This window comes from Anomaloglossus baeobatrachus, chromosome 3 (assembly GCF_048569485.1).
Source record: "Anomaloglossus baeobatrachus isolate aAnoBae1 chromosome 3, aAnoBae1.hap1, whole genome shotgun sequence".
NCBI classification, from domain to species: Eukaryota; Metazoa; Chordata; class Amphibia; order Anura; family Aromobatidae; genus Anomaloglossus; species Anomaloglossus baeobatrachus.
The window spans coordinates 678,157,496-678,169,995 of record NC_134355.1 but is presented as its reverse complement, the minus strand read 5'-3'; the positions used below and the strand labels follow the sequence as shown (position 1 = coordinate 678,169,995).

The following is a 12,500-nucleotide window of genomic DNA, read 5'->3' as shown; positions in this document are numbered from 1 at the left end:
GCTCAAAGCAGCTTGTAAAAGATCATGAACTTGGAAGGCTGCTTTACAATAGTACTTAGAGTGTAACTAAACATTTTTTTAAAACATTATTTTTTTACTGATCAGCTTTTAAAAAGTTATGAAACTTTGTAAAGTACTCCATTACCTTATTCTATTTCCTTCTCTCTCAAACAACATGCTGTTTTAACTGACAAGTTCATGCTCTTTTAGAAGCTGCTTTGAAAGGCTGCTCTAGGAAGAATCCGGACTCCATCATAATTTAGAAACTCTCCTTCTGATTCATGGGGAGAAAATGATAGACGCTCAGACAGTGAAAGAGCATATAAAAAGTGATGAGCCCAGATTCTTCCCACAGCAGCTGTTCAAAGCAGCGTCTAAAAGATCATGAACTCGGAAGGCAGCTTTACAATAGTACTTAGAGTGTAACTAAACTTTTTTAAAACATTTTTTCTTACTGATCAGCTTTTAAAAAGTTATGAAACTTTGTAAAATACTCTATTACCTTATTCTATTTCCTTCTCTCTCAAACACCATGCTGGTAGTTCATGCTCTTTTAGAAGCTGCTTTGAAAGGCTGCTCTAGGAAGAATCAGGACTCCATCATAATTTAGAAACTCTCCTTCTGATTGATGGGGAGGAAATGATAGATGCTCAAACAGGGAAAGTGCATATCAGAAATGATGAGTCCGGATTCTTCCTAGAGCAGCAGTGCAAAGCAGCTTGTAAAAGAGCACGAACTTGGCAGTTAAAACAGCACTTTCTGCATGCAGAGATGTTGAAAATTGTTGCAAATTGAAACACAAAAGTATACTGAAAACTTGCAAAACGTTTCATTACACAATGATTTCAATGGTAAAGTAAAAAAATGGAATATCCCTTTAAGGGATGAACAAATGAGAATGAGAGACTGCTTTTGTATATTTGGTCGGCCTTACAGCCCCTGGCCCATCCCCCTCAGGGTGTGCAATCTATAGCAATGATCTGGAGTCCTGCTGCTGAATTATGAGCCCTGGTGGGAGGGGGGGCACAGGGCACGGACGCTGGAGGCAGCTCTCAGCCCAGTGCCTCTCATCTATCAGAGGCGTCATCCTCCCATCGCTGCCATTAATCAGCCTCCTGTCCTCCGATCTGGGCCAGAATGAGTATTAATGCCGACTCCTCGCAGCAGGTCACTCAAACAAATCACCGCTAAAACACCCCCGAACCCGGTGGATTTATGGCGTCAGCGCTCGGGGGGGGGGGGGGGGGGGGGGGGGGGGGGGGGTATGAATGTTACACAAACCATACAGACAAGGCCGCCACGCTGCAATGTGATAGGACCAGAAAAAAAATCCAAAATAATTCCGTCTTTTTAGCTTCTGAGAAAACCATGTAACCAATATATGGTGGCCAGGACATAAGCCACATCTATGGCCAACTTACTATTCAGCCCCGCGGGGGTCCGCGCCACGGTACCGGCCGGTAAAGACGTTGGGAGTATTTCGCTCTTCAGAGGTAGCCCGCTTTCTGGCTGTTCTGTTCCCCCAAATCCAGGAACCTCTTTTTCCAGTGTTGGAAGCAACTGGTCCAGCTGGTCGAACTCGGCCGCAAACTGCAGAGAAAGGCACAAAGGTTACCAAAGTGTTGGGGATCACACATGTATCAAATGCACCGCGCAGCCTCACCACCAGGGGCGCCCTAGATCTCACAATGTACCCACATCAGAGAGCGTCCTGGCACCGCGCAGCCTCACCACCAGGGGCGCCCTGGGTCTCATATTGTAACCACAGCAGGGAGCGTCCTGGCACCGCGCAGCCTCACCAGGGGCGCCCTAGATCTCACAATGTACCCACAGCAGAGAGCGTCCTGGCACCGCGCAACCTCACCACCAGGGGCGCCCTAGATCTCACAATGTACCCACAGCAGAGAGCGCCCTGGCACCGCGCAGCCTCACCACCAGGGGCGCCCTAGATCTCACAATGTACCCACATCAGAGAGCGTCCTGGCACCGCGCAGCCTCACCACCAGGGGCACCCTGGGTCTCATATTGTAACCACAGCAGGGAGCGTCCTGGCACCGCGCAGCCTCACCAGGGGCGCCTTAGATCTCACAATGTACCCACAGCAGAGAGCGTCCTGGCACCGCGCAGCCTCACCACCAGGGGCGCCCTAGATCTCACAATGTACCCACAGCAGGGAGTGTCCTGGCACCGCGCAGCCTCACCACCAGGGGCGCCCTGGGTCTCATAATGTACCCACAGCAGGGAGCGTCCTGGCACCACGCAGCCTCACCACCAGGGGCGCCCTGGACCCCATAATGTACCCACAGCAGGGAGCGTCCTGGCACCGCGCAGCCTCACCACCATGGGCGCCCTGGACCCCATAATGTACCCACAGCAGGGAGCGTCCTGGCATTGCGCAGCCTCACCACCAGGGCCGCCCTGGATCTCATAAAGTACCCACATCAGAGAGTGTCCTGGCACCGCGCAGCCTCACCACCAGGGGCGCCGTGGGTCTCATAATGTAACCACAGCAGGGAGCGTCCTGGCACCGCGCAGCCTCACCACCAGGGGCACCCTGGATCTCATAATGTACCCACAGCAGAGATTGTCCTGGCACCGCGCAGTCGGCACCGCGCAGCCTCACCACCAGGGCCGCCCTGGATCTCATAATGTACCCACAGCAGAGAGCGTCCTGGCACCGCGCAGCCGGCATCCGGACTCTGCATCCAAAGCAACATGCACTGTTCATTCTAATCACACGATCATTCCTGAATGTATCAGCTCCGGGTGGAGTCGCCCTTTAAATGTGAACTCCCGGCAGAATCCGGGGCCCTGGGAAACCCTCTCCAGATCCTTTACTGGAAGCATCACTGATAAATGTAGTGAAGTGGCTGCAGACGAGGCTCCGGAGGGAAGGAGCGGACGTCCGCATGCTGCAAGTGAGCAAATAAGGAGCGGACGTCCGCACGCTGCAAGTGAGCAAATAAGGAGCGGACGTCCGCACGCTGCAAGTGAGCAAATAAGGAGCGGACGTCCGCACGCTGCAAGTGAGCAAATAAGGAGAGGACGTCCGCACGCTGCAAGTGAGCAAATAAGGAGCGGACGTCCGCACGCTGCAAGTGAGCAAATAAGGAGCGGAGGTCCGCACGTTGCAAGTGAGCAAATAAGGAGCGGACGTCCGCACGTTGCAAGTGAGCAAATAAGGAGCGCACGTCCGCACGCTGCAAGTGAGCAAATAAGGAGCGGACGTCCGCACGTTGCAAGTGAGCAAATAAGGAGCGCACGTCCGCACGTTGCAAGTGAGCAAATAAGGAGCGCACATCCGCACGCTGCAAGTGAGCAAATAAGGAGCGGACGTCCGCACGTTGCAAGTGAGCAAATAAGGAGCGGACGTCCGCACGTTGCAAGTGAGCAAATAAGGAGCGCACGTCCGCACGCTGCAAGTGAGCAAATAAGGAGCGGACGTCCGCACGTTGCAAGTGAGCAAATAAGGAGCGCACGTCCGCACGTTGCAAGTGAGCAAATAAGGAGCGCACATCCGCACGCTGCAAGTGAGCAAATAAGGAGCGCACGTCCGCACGCTGCAAGTGAGCAAATAAGGAGCGCACGTCCGCACGCTGCAAGTGAGCAAATAAAAAGCGAGATCGAGGGTATTAGGAGAACGGCACATCTTACAGAGCGAGAGCAGACGCAAGAAGCGACCTGAGCCGCTGTCTGCAATAATACTCCCTCCATCTGAAAATATCTCTACATTTCTGGGGGTTTTTTTCCATCAAGATGGGGGATGGGGTGTACATTAATGAGAGAAAAAAATGAACTTTTTTGAATTTACCAAATGGCTGCAATATAGAGTGAGAAATGTAAAGGGGTGTGAATACTTTCCGTCCTCACTGTATATAGTTATAGACAAGCGATGCCCGGGTTATAGCGGCGAGCGCTCGCTCGGTGCGCACATTCTGGGTCAGCGGGGGGACGGCGCTGGCGCTCTGGCATATTAATTAGTGTGGTGCTGTGGCACAATAGGGGGGGTCGCGGAGAGGTGTGGAGGTCCCGGCGGGCGGCGCCCGGATGAATATACATGAGGCATTTACAGGACACGGTGGGATCCTCTCCTTTATGTCATCCCTTTATTTCGGGAGAGGATCTCTCCATTATTGATGTATTCCGGTATGGGGTGGGGGTGTGGGGTGGGGCACAATTTGTTCCGGGGGCTGCGGATGTACTTGACAGAGACACTAATCATCCATCAGTGACTGCGGCCCTAACGAGCGCGGCGCTGCTGCAGTCACGAGGGCCGGCGCCCCCCGCACATCGCCATGGTGCTTGTTGCCTGGTTCCCGTCAGTAAAGTGTTCAGTGCCTCAATCATCTCCGACCGGCACCGCAAGGACACTGCTCTCCAGAGAGGGACCGGCGGCGCTGCGAGCATGCGGGACATCAGTCAGCGCACAGCGGAGGAGGACACTGCGAGCATGCGGGACATCGGTCAGTGCACAGCGGAGGAGGACGCTGCGAGCATGCGGGACATCGGTCAAAGCCATACACGGTGCCCCCATAATACAGTCAGACACAGTGCCCCGATAATAGAGCCACAGTGCACCCATAATAGAGTCAGAGACAGTGCCCCCATAATAGAGCCAGACACGGTGCCCTCATAATAGAGCCAGGCACGGTGCCCTTATAATAGAGCCAGGCACGTCGTGTATTGTCAAGACATAGACATGAATGTACAGTAAGGATGAGATTAGTTCAAGTCCCTAAAATGTAGCAGATGAGGAAAGTCCTCGCCTCCACCTACACACAGGAGCGGGGAGCGCAGGATCCGATTCCAGCTCTGGGAGTGAAATACAGTTCATCCAGCTGTCCGAGAGCGGAGACAAAGACATGCCCAGACCCTACTGAGCGCGGAGGAGGAAGAGGGGCCGAGAGGGGGCCGCACCGACATACAAGAGCAAAGAACCCCAATATTATACTGGATGACAGGGGGGCTGAGACTGGTAATACCCACTACTGTCATTATCCTGTACCCCCAGTGTCATTATCCTGTACCCCCAGTGTCATTACCCTGTACCCCCAGTGTCATTACCCTGTACCCCCAGTGTCATTACCCTGTACCCCCAGTGTCATTACCCTGTACCCCCAGTGTCATTACCCTGTACCCCCAGTGTCATTACCCTGTACCCCCAGTGTCATTATCCTGTACCCCAGTGTCATTACCCTGTACCCCCAGTGTCATTACCCTGTACCCCCAGTGTCATTATCCTGTACCCCCAGTGTCATTATCCTGTACCCCCAGTGTCATTATCCTGTACCCCCAGTGTCACTATCCTGTACCCCCAGTGTCACTATCCTGTACCCCCAGTGTCAGTATCCTGTACCCCCAGTGTCATTATCCTGTACCCCCAGTGTCAGTATCCTGTACCCCCAGTGTCAGTATCCTGTACCCCCAGTGTCATTATCCTGTACCCCCAGTGTCATTATCCTGTACCCCCAATGTCATTATCCTGTACCCCCAGTGTCATTATCCTGTACCCCCAGTGTCAGTATCCTGTACCCCCAGTGTCAGTATCCTGTACCCCCAGTGTCATTATCCTGTACCCCCAGTGTCATTATCCTGTACCCCCAGTGTCATTATCCTGTACCCCCAGTGTCATTATCCTGTACCCCCAGTGTCATTATCCTGTACCCCTAGTGTCATTATCCTGTACCCCCAGTGTCAGTGTCATTTCCCTATACCCCAAGTATCAGTATCCTGCACCCTGACTCCCAGCAGTTGGGGTTCCCATGTTGGATACCACTGGTGTAAGGTTATCCGTGCACTCACCTGGTTGTGTGTCTCCAGTTTTATGTCCTCTTGCATTGCTTTCCCCATCGTGTTGGCCGTGGAGACGCACCCATCGATGGACTCCGTCTTCTCCACTTTCACCTTCACGTCCTCCAGACTCAGAGAAGGTGCGGCTTTCACCTCCTTCTCATCCTTGTCCAGCAGGTTACGAAGAATCTGGTCTTTGGAGTCCTTTTTCTCCACTTTTATCTCCGACGTGTGGCCTAGCGCCTGGCCACTGCCGGACCCAGAGCTTTTCTTGTCATGGTCTATAGACAAAGTACTTATGTCTGATGGGCTCCCTTCTTGGAGGAGTCGGTGTAGCAACTTGTGCCTCTCCGTCAAAGAGCTGTGAGATGAAGGACACGTCCCGGTTGAGGATGAATTTCCACAGCTCGAGTTGGACACGACAGTACAAGTTAAGGGACAGGTGGGGTCACCATCCCGCAACTTGCTCTCCGCAGTGGTTGCCAAGAGTTGTACAAGTTTTTGACTTGAAGCAGCCAAGGAACTTTTGTTATCTCCATCCCCGACCCGGCTGTCGCCACCATTCCCAACGCCATTGTCCTTGGGCTCCATTTTTATGGGCTGCATATTGAGCCTCCCTGGAGAGCTCTGGGACGAGACCTGTCGTAGGACAGGAGATGTGGTGGAATACGTTGACTGGTGGTTAGATCCTTCGTTCATGCTGTGGGGACTAGAGAAGAGTCTACCATTGTTGGGGGAGCACAGCCCACCACCCACCATGCCGGGAGATGGAGAAGAATACCCTACGGGCGTCATGGGTCCTTCGTTGAGCATTGGCATTGAGTTTGGTGGGACATTGGAGAAGGATCTGTTGGTATTGTTACAGCTGCTGCTGGAGATCCCCACCGGGGAGTGCATGGTAGGCATCGGGGGAGAAAAGGGATTACCTGAAGCTCGAGGCCGGGACACCAAACCCGGACTTCCCCGAGGCCTTGGAGACATGAACTGAGGAGGACTTATCCCTGGACTGTTCATGGGGGAACTGTTGAGGTTTAGATTGGTACTGTTTTGGGGTCCAGCCTGCCCCATGTTTAAGGCAACGTTGGTTCCCATCTGACTTCCAGGGGAACATCCATAGTTTGTTTGGCTGGTGTTGGAGCTGCTGATGTTATGGAGGCCAGTCAGCGGCTGCTGGTTCATACTAGAGGTCAGCATGTTGCCACTGGGTGCGGAGGTGGTAGAAGAGAAGGGGACCCCCGAGGCTGGCGACAAGGTGGAGTTAATAGAGGGGCTGAGCCTGGGTAGTGACATTCCTGAGTTAGTGTTATCTTGAGTACAAAGAGAGCTCTGATCCCTAAAAAACAGAAAAGAGGCGTAAGATATAGAATCCGATATAGAGGGAGGCGACGACACTAATACCGGGGGGTGCAGGTCCCCCTCATGTCATCAGGACGGCGTCCATGTGTAATCGCTCCATCACCTTTCAATGAAATGGATTCCCATGACGAAAGGCTGCATGTCCGGGCTCTGCGGGTAGTACAGCTTGCACTTGGTGTACGCGCTCAGCTCCGAGCCATCGCTCAGCGTGAACTTGTATGATGGACTGCAGGCCGTGCCCTTCATCATCACTGCGGAGGCCAAACCCAAGCATAGCATTCATTATTATACATGTGTTACAGCGTTTACTATCCTCCAGAGCTGCACTCACTATTCTGCCAGACTACTCAATATGTATATACATTGGGTAACTTGTACTGAGTGTATTTACTGCAACAGCAGAATAGTGAGTGCAGCTCTGGAGTATAATACAGGAGGTAACTCAGGATCAGTACAGGATCAGTAATGTAATGTATGTACACAGTGACTGCAGCAGCAGAATAGTGAGTGCAGCTCTGGAGTATAATACAGGAGGTAATTCAGGATCAGTAATGTAATGTATGTACACAGTGACTGCACCAGCAGAATAGTGAGTGCAGCTCTGGAGTATAATACAGGATCAGTAATGTAATGTATGTACACAGTGACTGCACCAGCAGAATAGCGAGTGCAGCTCTGGAGTATAATACAGGATCAGTAATGTAATGTATGTACACAGTGACTGCACCAGCAGAATAGTGAGTGCAGCTCTGGAGTATAACTCAGGATCAGTAATGTCATGTATGTACACAGTGACTGCACCAGCAGAACAGTGAGTGCAGCTCTGGAGTATAATACAGGAAGTAACTCAGGATCAGTAATGTAATGTATGTACACAGTGACTGCACCAGCAGAATAGTGAGTGCAGCTCTGGAGTATAATACAGGATATAACTCAGGATCAGTAATGTAATGTATGTACACAGTGACTGCTCCAGCAGAATAGTGAGTGCAGCTCTGGAGTATAATACAGGATATAACTCAGGATCAGTAATGTAATGTATGTACACAGTGACTGCTCCAGCAGGATAGTGAGTGCAGCTCTGGAGTATAATACAGGAAGTAACTCAGGATCAGTAATGTAGTGTATGTACACAGTGACTGCACCAGCAGAATAGTGAGTGCAGCTCTGGAGTATAATGCAGGCTATGGCTCAGGATCAGTGATTTCATGTGTAGGTATACTTTATGTCTCTTCTGCACTCACCTTCTTGAAATAGTTGTTTGGCGTAAGACGGTTCCGTACCCTGAGCTTGAAAGAAAGCATAGATGCATTTCCTGACCAGGTCTTCCCACCCGGTGCTGCCCGCGGCTCTCAATGTACTGGTATCAATGGAGATGATTTTTCCTAAAAATTAAAAATAAATACAATAACCCCTTGTGGTCGTTGCTGGACGTGGTCTCCTGTTATTGTCTCCCATAATCACACACAATGGCATTGATGGTTGGGATCTGGCCGCCGCGGCCTCTCGGGGAGCGGAGATTTCTGGATTCAGGACGGAGGTTTATGACGCCGGTGTTTACACAACCTCTGGGCCGCGCTGTCACCGCGCCAATGAAAATAAGTGGAGAATGAAACCTCTCTCATCCGTGTTTGCAGACAGATTTGTGTTATCAATTTGTCATTTGTCAGCCGCGGTCTAAGGAGGTGTGAAGATTGAGCACAACCACAGATCCGAGGCAGATGTGCTGATCCCAAGAGCTGACCATCAAAATGTCGCAATGTATCACTTCTAGTGAGGAGCGGGCACTACCATGCTCGGTACTCGTAATGAGCAGGTCGGAGGCTCGGATAGGCGCCACTCATGTACCCAGTATAATGGAAGTTAACTTGGTACCATTATGCTGTATAAATCTGTATGTAGTGAGCTCCCCCTAGTGGTGGCTGTATAAATCTGTATGTAGTGAGCTCCCCCTAGTGGTGGCTGTATAAATCTGTATGTAGTGAGCTCCCTCTAGAGGTGGCTGTATAAATCTGTATGTAGTGAGCTCCCTCTAGTGGTGGCTGTATAAATCTGTATGTAGTGAGCTCCCTCTAGTGGTGGCTGTATAAATCTGTATATAGTGAGCTCCCTCTAGTGGTGGCTGTATAAATCTGTTGTATGCAGTGAGCTCTCTCTAGTGGTGGCTGTATAAATCTGTATGTAGTGAGCTCCCTCTAGTGGTGACTGTATAAATCTGTATGTAGTGAGCTCCCTCTAGTGGTGGCTGTATAAATCTGTATGTAGTGAGTTCCCTCTAGTGGTGGCTGTATAAATCTGTATGTAGTGAGCTCCCTCTGGCGGTGGCTGTATAAATCTGCATGCAGTGAGCTCCCCCTAGTGGTGGCTGTGTAAATCTGTATGTAGTGAGCCCCCTCTAGTGGTGGCTGTATAAATCTGTATGTAGTGAGCTCCCTCTAGTGGTGGATGTATAAATCTGTATGCTGTGAGCTCCCTCTAGTGGTGACTGTATAAATCTGTATGTAGTGAGCTCCCTCTAGTGGTAACTGTATAAATCTGTATGCAGTGAGCTCCCTCTAGTGGTGGCTGTATAAATCTGTATGCAGTGAGCTCCCTCTAGTGGTGGCTGTATAAATCTGTATGCAGTGAGCTCCCTCTAGTGGTGGCTGTATAAATCTGTATGTAGTGAGCTCCCCCTAGTGGTGACTGTATAAATATGCATGTAGTGAGCTCCCTCTAGTGGTGACTGTATAAATCTGTATGTAGTGATCTCCCTCTAGTGGTGGCTGTATAAATCTGTATATAGTGAGCTCCCCCTAGTGGTGACTGTATAAATATGTATGTAGTGGGCTCCCTCTAGTGGTGGCTGTATAAATATGTATGTAGTGGGCTCCCTCTAGTGGTGGCTGTATAAATCTGTATGTAGTGAGCTCCCTCTAGTGGTAACTGTATAAATCTGTATATAGTGAGCTCCCCCTAGTGGTGACTGTATAAATCTGTATGTAGTGAGCTCCCTCTAGTGGTGGCTGTATAAATATGTATGTAGTGGGCTCCCTCTAGTGGTGGCTGTATAAATCTGTATGTAGTGAGCTCCCTCTAGTGGTAACTGTATAAATCTGTATGTAGTGAGGTCCCCCTAGTGGTGGATGTATAAATCTGTATGTAGTGAGCTCCCTCTAGTGGTGGCTGTATAAATCTGTATGTAGTAAGCTCCCTCTAGTGGTGGCTGTATAAATCTGTATGTAGTGAGCTCCCCCTAGTGGTGGCTGTATAAATCTGTATGTAGTGAGCTACCCCTAGTGGTGACTGTATAAATCTGTATGTAGTGAGCTCCCTCTAGTGGTGGCTGTATAAATCTGTATGTAGTGAGCTCCCTCTAGTGGTGGCTGTATAAATCTGTATGTAGTGAGCTCCCTCTAGTGGTGACTGTATAAATCTGTATGCAGTGAGCTCCCTCTAGTGGTGGCTGTATAAATCTGTATGCAGTAAGCTCCCTCTAGTGGTGACTGTATAAATTTGTATGTAGTGGGCTCCCTCTAGTGGTGGCTGTTTAAATCTGTATGCAGTGAGCTCCCTCTAGTGGTGGCTGTATAAATCTGTATGTAGTGAGCTCCATCTAGTGGTGGCTGTATAAATCTGTATGTAGTGAGCTCCCTCTAGTGCTGGCTGTATAAATCTGTATATAGTGAGCTCCCTCTAGTGGTGGCTGTATAAATCTGTATGTAGTGAGCTCCCTCTAGAGGTGGCTGTATAAATCTGTATGTAGTGAGCTCCCTCTAGTGGTGGCTGTATAAATCTGTATATAGTAAGCTCCCTCTAGTGGTGGCTGTATAAATCTGTATGCAGTGAGCTCCCTCTAGTGGTGGCTGTATAAATCTGTATGCAGTGAGCTCCCTCTAGTGGTGGCTGTATAAATCTGTATGTAGTGAGCTCCCTCTAGTGGTGGCTGTATAAATCTGTATGCAGTGAGCTCCCTCTAGTGGTGGCTGTATAAATCTGTATGTAGTGAGCTCCCTCTAGTGGTGGCTGTATAAATCTGTATGTAGTGAGCTCCCCCTAGAGGATGTCTTTTGTGGTCTCCACTTTGGACATACCCCACCACCACCTTCTGCATTTGCCCCTGAGTAGAGCTATAAATGACATGGACTATGGAGGAATCCTGCTATAAATGTTACACTGGCGCCCGTATGCTTGCACCTCTCTATATGAGGGCCAGGGTACCGCAGATCCATGGGGGTCACCCTGCAAATTTGGTCTTAAAGTTCACAGTGTAAGCAGCTACACCATTTAGCGGCGCCCCTAGTGGTGACATAGATTATGGCTCCTTTTTTTTTTACCATTACAACAAAGCCCCTCTCAGGCAGCGGGATAATGATTGTATTCAGCGTGAAACCACGGACAACACATACATTGTACATAGGAACCATAATGTCTCATAATAAAGTGATAAATGACGCCGGGGTCCGAGGGGCTTTGTCCGCAGGAATCGCGCTGAACAGCTGACATATTTCATGCTTGTGACAATGGGGGCCATTATGGCTGAATACTAGGTGGGTTCATGGGGCCGAATGCCGTTCTTATTTACCAAAGATTGACAGATATTGGGGGGGCAAAGCAAACAGATCCCACCTTTTATAATTTTGGTCCGAGCCCAATTACTTTAAATAGTCAGACACCCAATGCACAGATATATCCTGTTCATAGATCAGTGTACAGGAGCGCCTCCTAGTGGTGGCTGCTAAAATATTATTTTTAAAGGAGATCTACAAAATTGATGAGTGGGTGTAATTCCAGACAGACCCGGATCAGCTGGGATTTCAGCTCTGGGGCACAGTGGTGGGCACAGCTGCTGTACAATGTCACGAGTGGTGAACAATAGAGGGTGCAACACTGGAGTTGTGGGGGTCCTGATGAGGGTTCAGCTGCTCTGATGCCCCTTGCCCTCCCGCCTTCTTACCTGTAGCGTCTTGCTTTGTAATGAAAGACTCTAGCGAGGTGATGGGTGTGGGCCGAGGTAATCTCCGAGCGATGCAGATGAGACAGGACTGGAAATCTGTAAGGAAAGGAAAAGGGTTAATATAGCAGGCCAGACACAACTTGTAGTGGGGAGGGGTTCAGCCAGACACAACTTGTAGTGGGGAGGGGTTCAGCCAGACACAACTTGTAGTGGGGAGGGGTTCAGCTGGGCAGGGGATGTACTGAGAAGATGAGCAGGAGCTGTAGGGGCAGGGGTCGTACGGGGTAGCGGATTGCGCGGGGGCAGCTGACTGTGCGGGGGCAGGGATTGCGCGGGGGCAGGGATTGCGCGGGGCTCAGGTTGTTGTGAGCGTTATAATTAGATCCTAATATTGACAATCCCCCTAACCTGGGACAGT

At 50.4% G+C, this 12,500-nt stretch overlaps 1 protein-coding gene across 6 annotated transcripts in view; it reads right to left on the bottom strand.

The window, feature by feature from the left end:
* NCOA1 (nuclear receptor coactivator 1) overlaps positions 1-12,500 on the bottom strand; it is a 406,646-nt gene that overhangs the window by 35,222 nt on the left and 358,924 nt on the right. For all 6 annotated transcript variants that reach the window (XM_075341274.1, XM_075341275.1, XM_075341273.1 and 3 more), the window contains 5 exons: positions 12,083-12,178; positions 8,391-8,531; positions 7,250-7,397; positions 5,803-7,123; positions 1,422-1,590 (listed from right to left, as the gene is read on the bottom strand). In XM_075341274.1, coding sequence (XP_075197389.1) covers positions 1,422-1,590; positions 5,803-7,123; positions 7,250-7,397; positions 8,391-8,531; positions 12,083-12,178 — 1,875 coding nt within the window. The remainder of the gene's footprint in view (positions 1-1,421; positions 1,591-5,802; positions 7,124-7,249; positions 7,398-8,390; positions 8,532-12,082; positions 12,179-12,500) is intronic.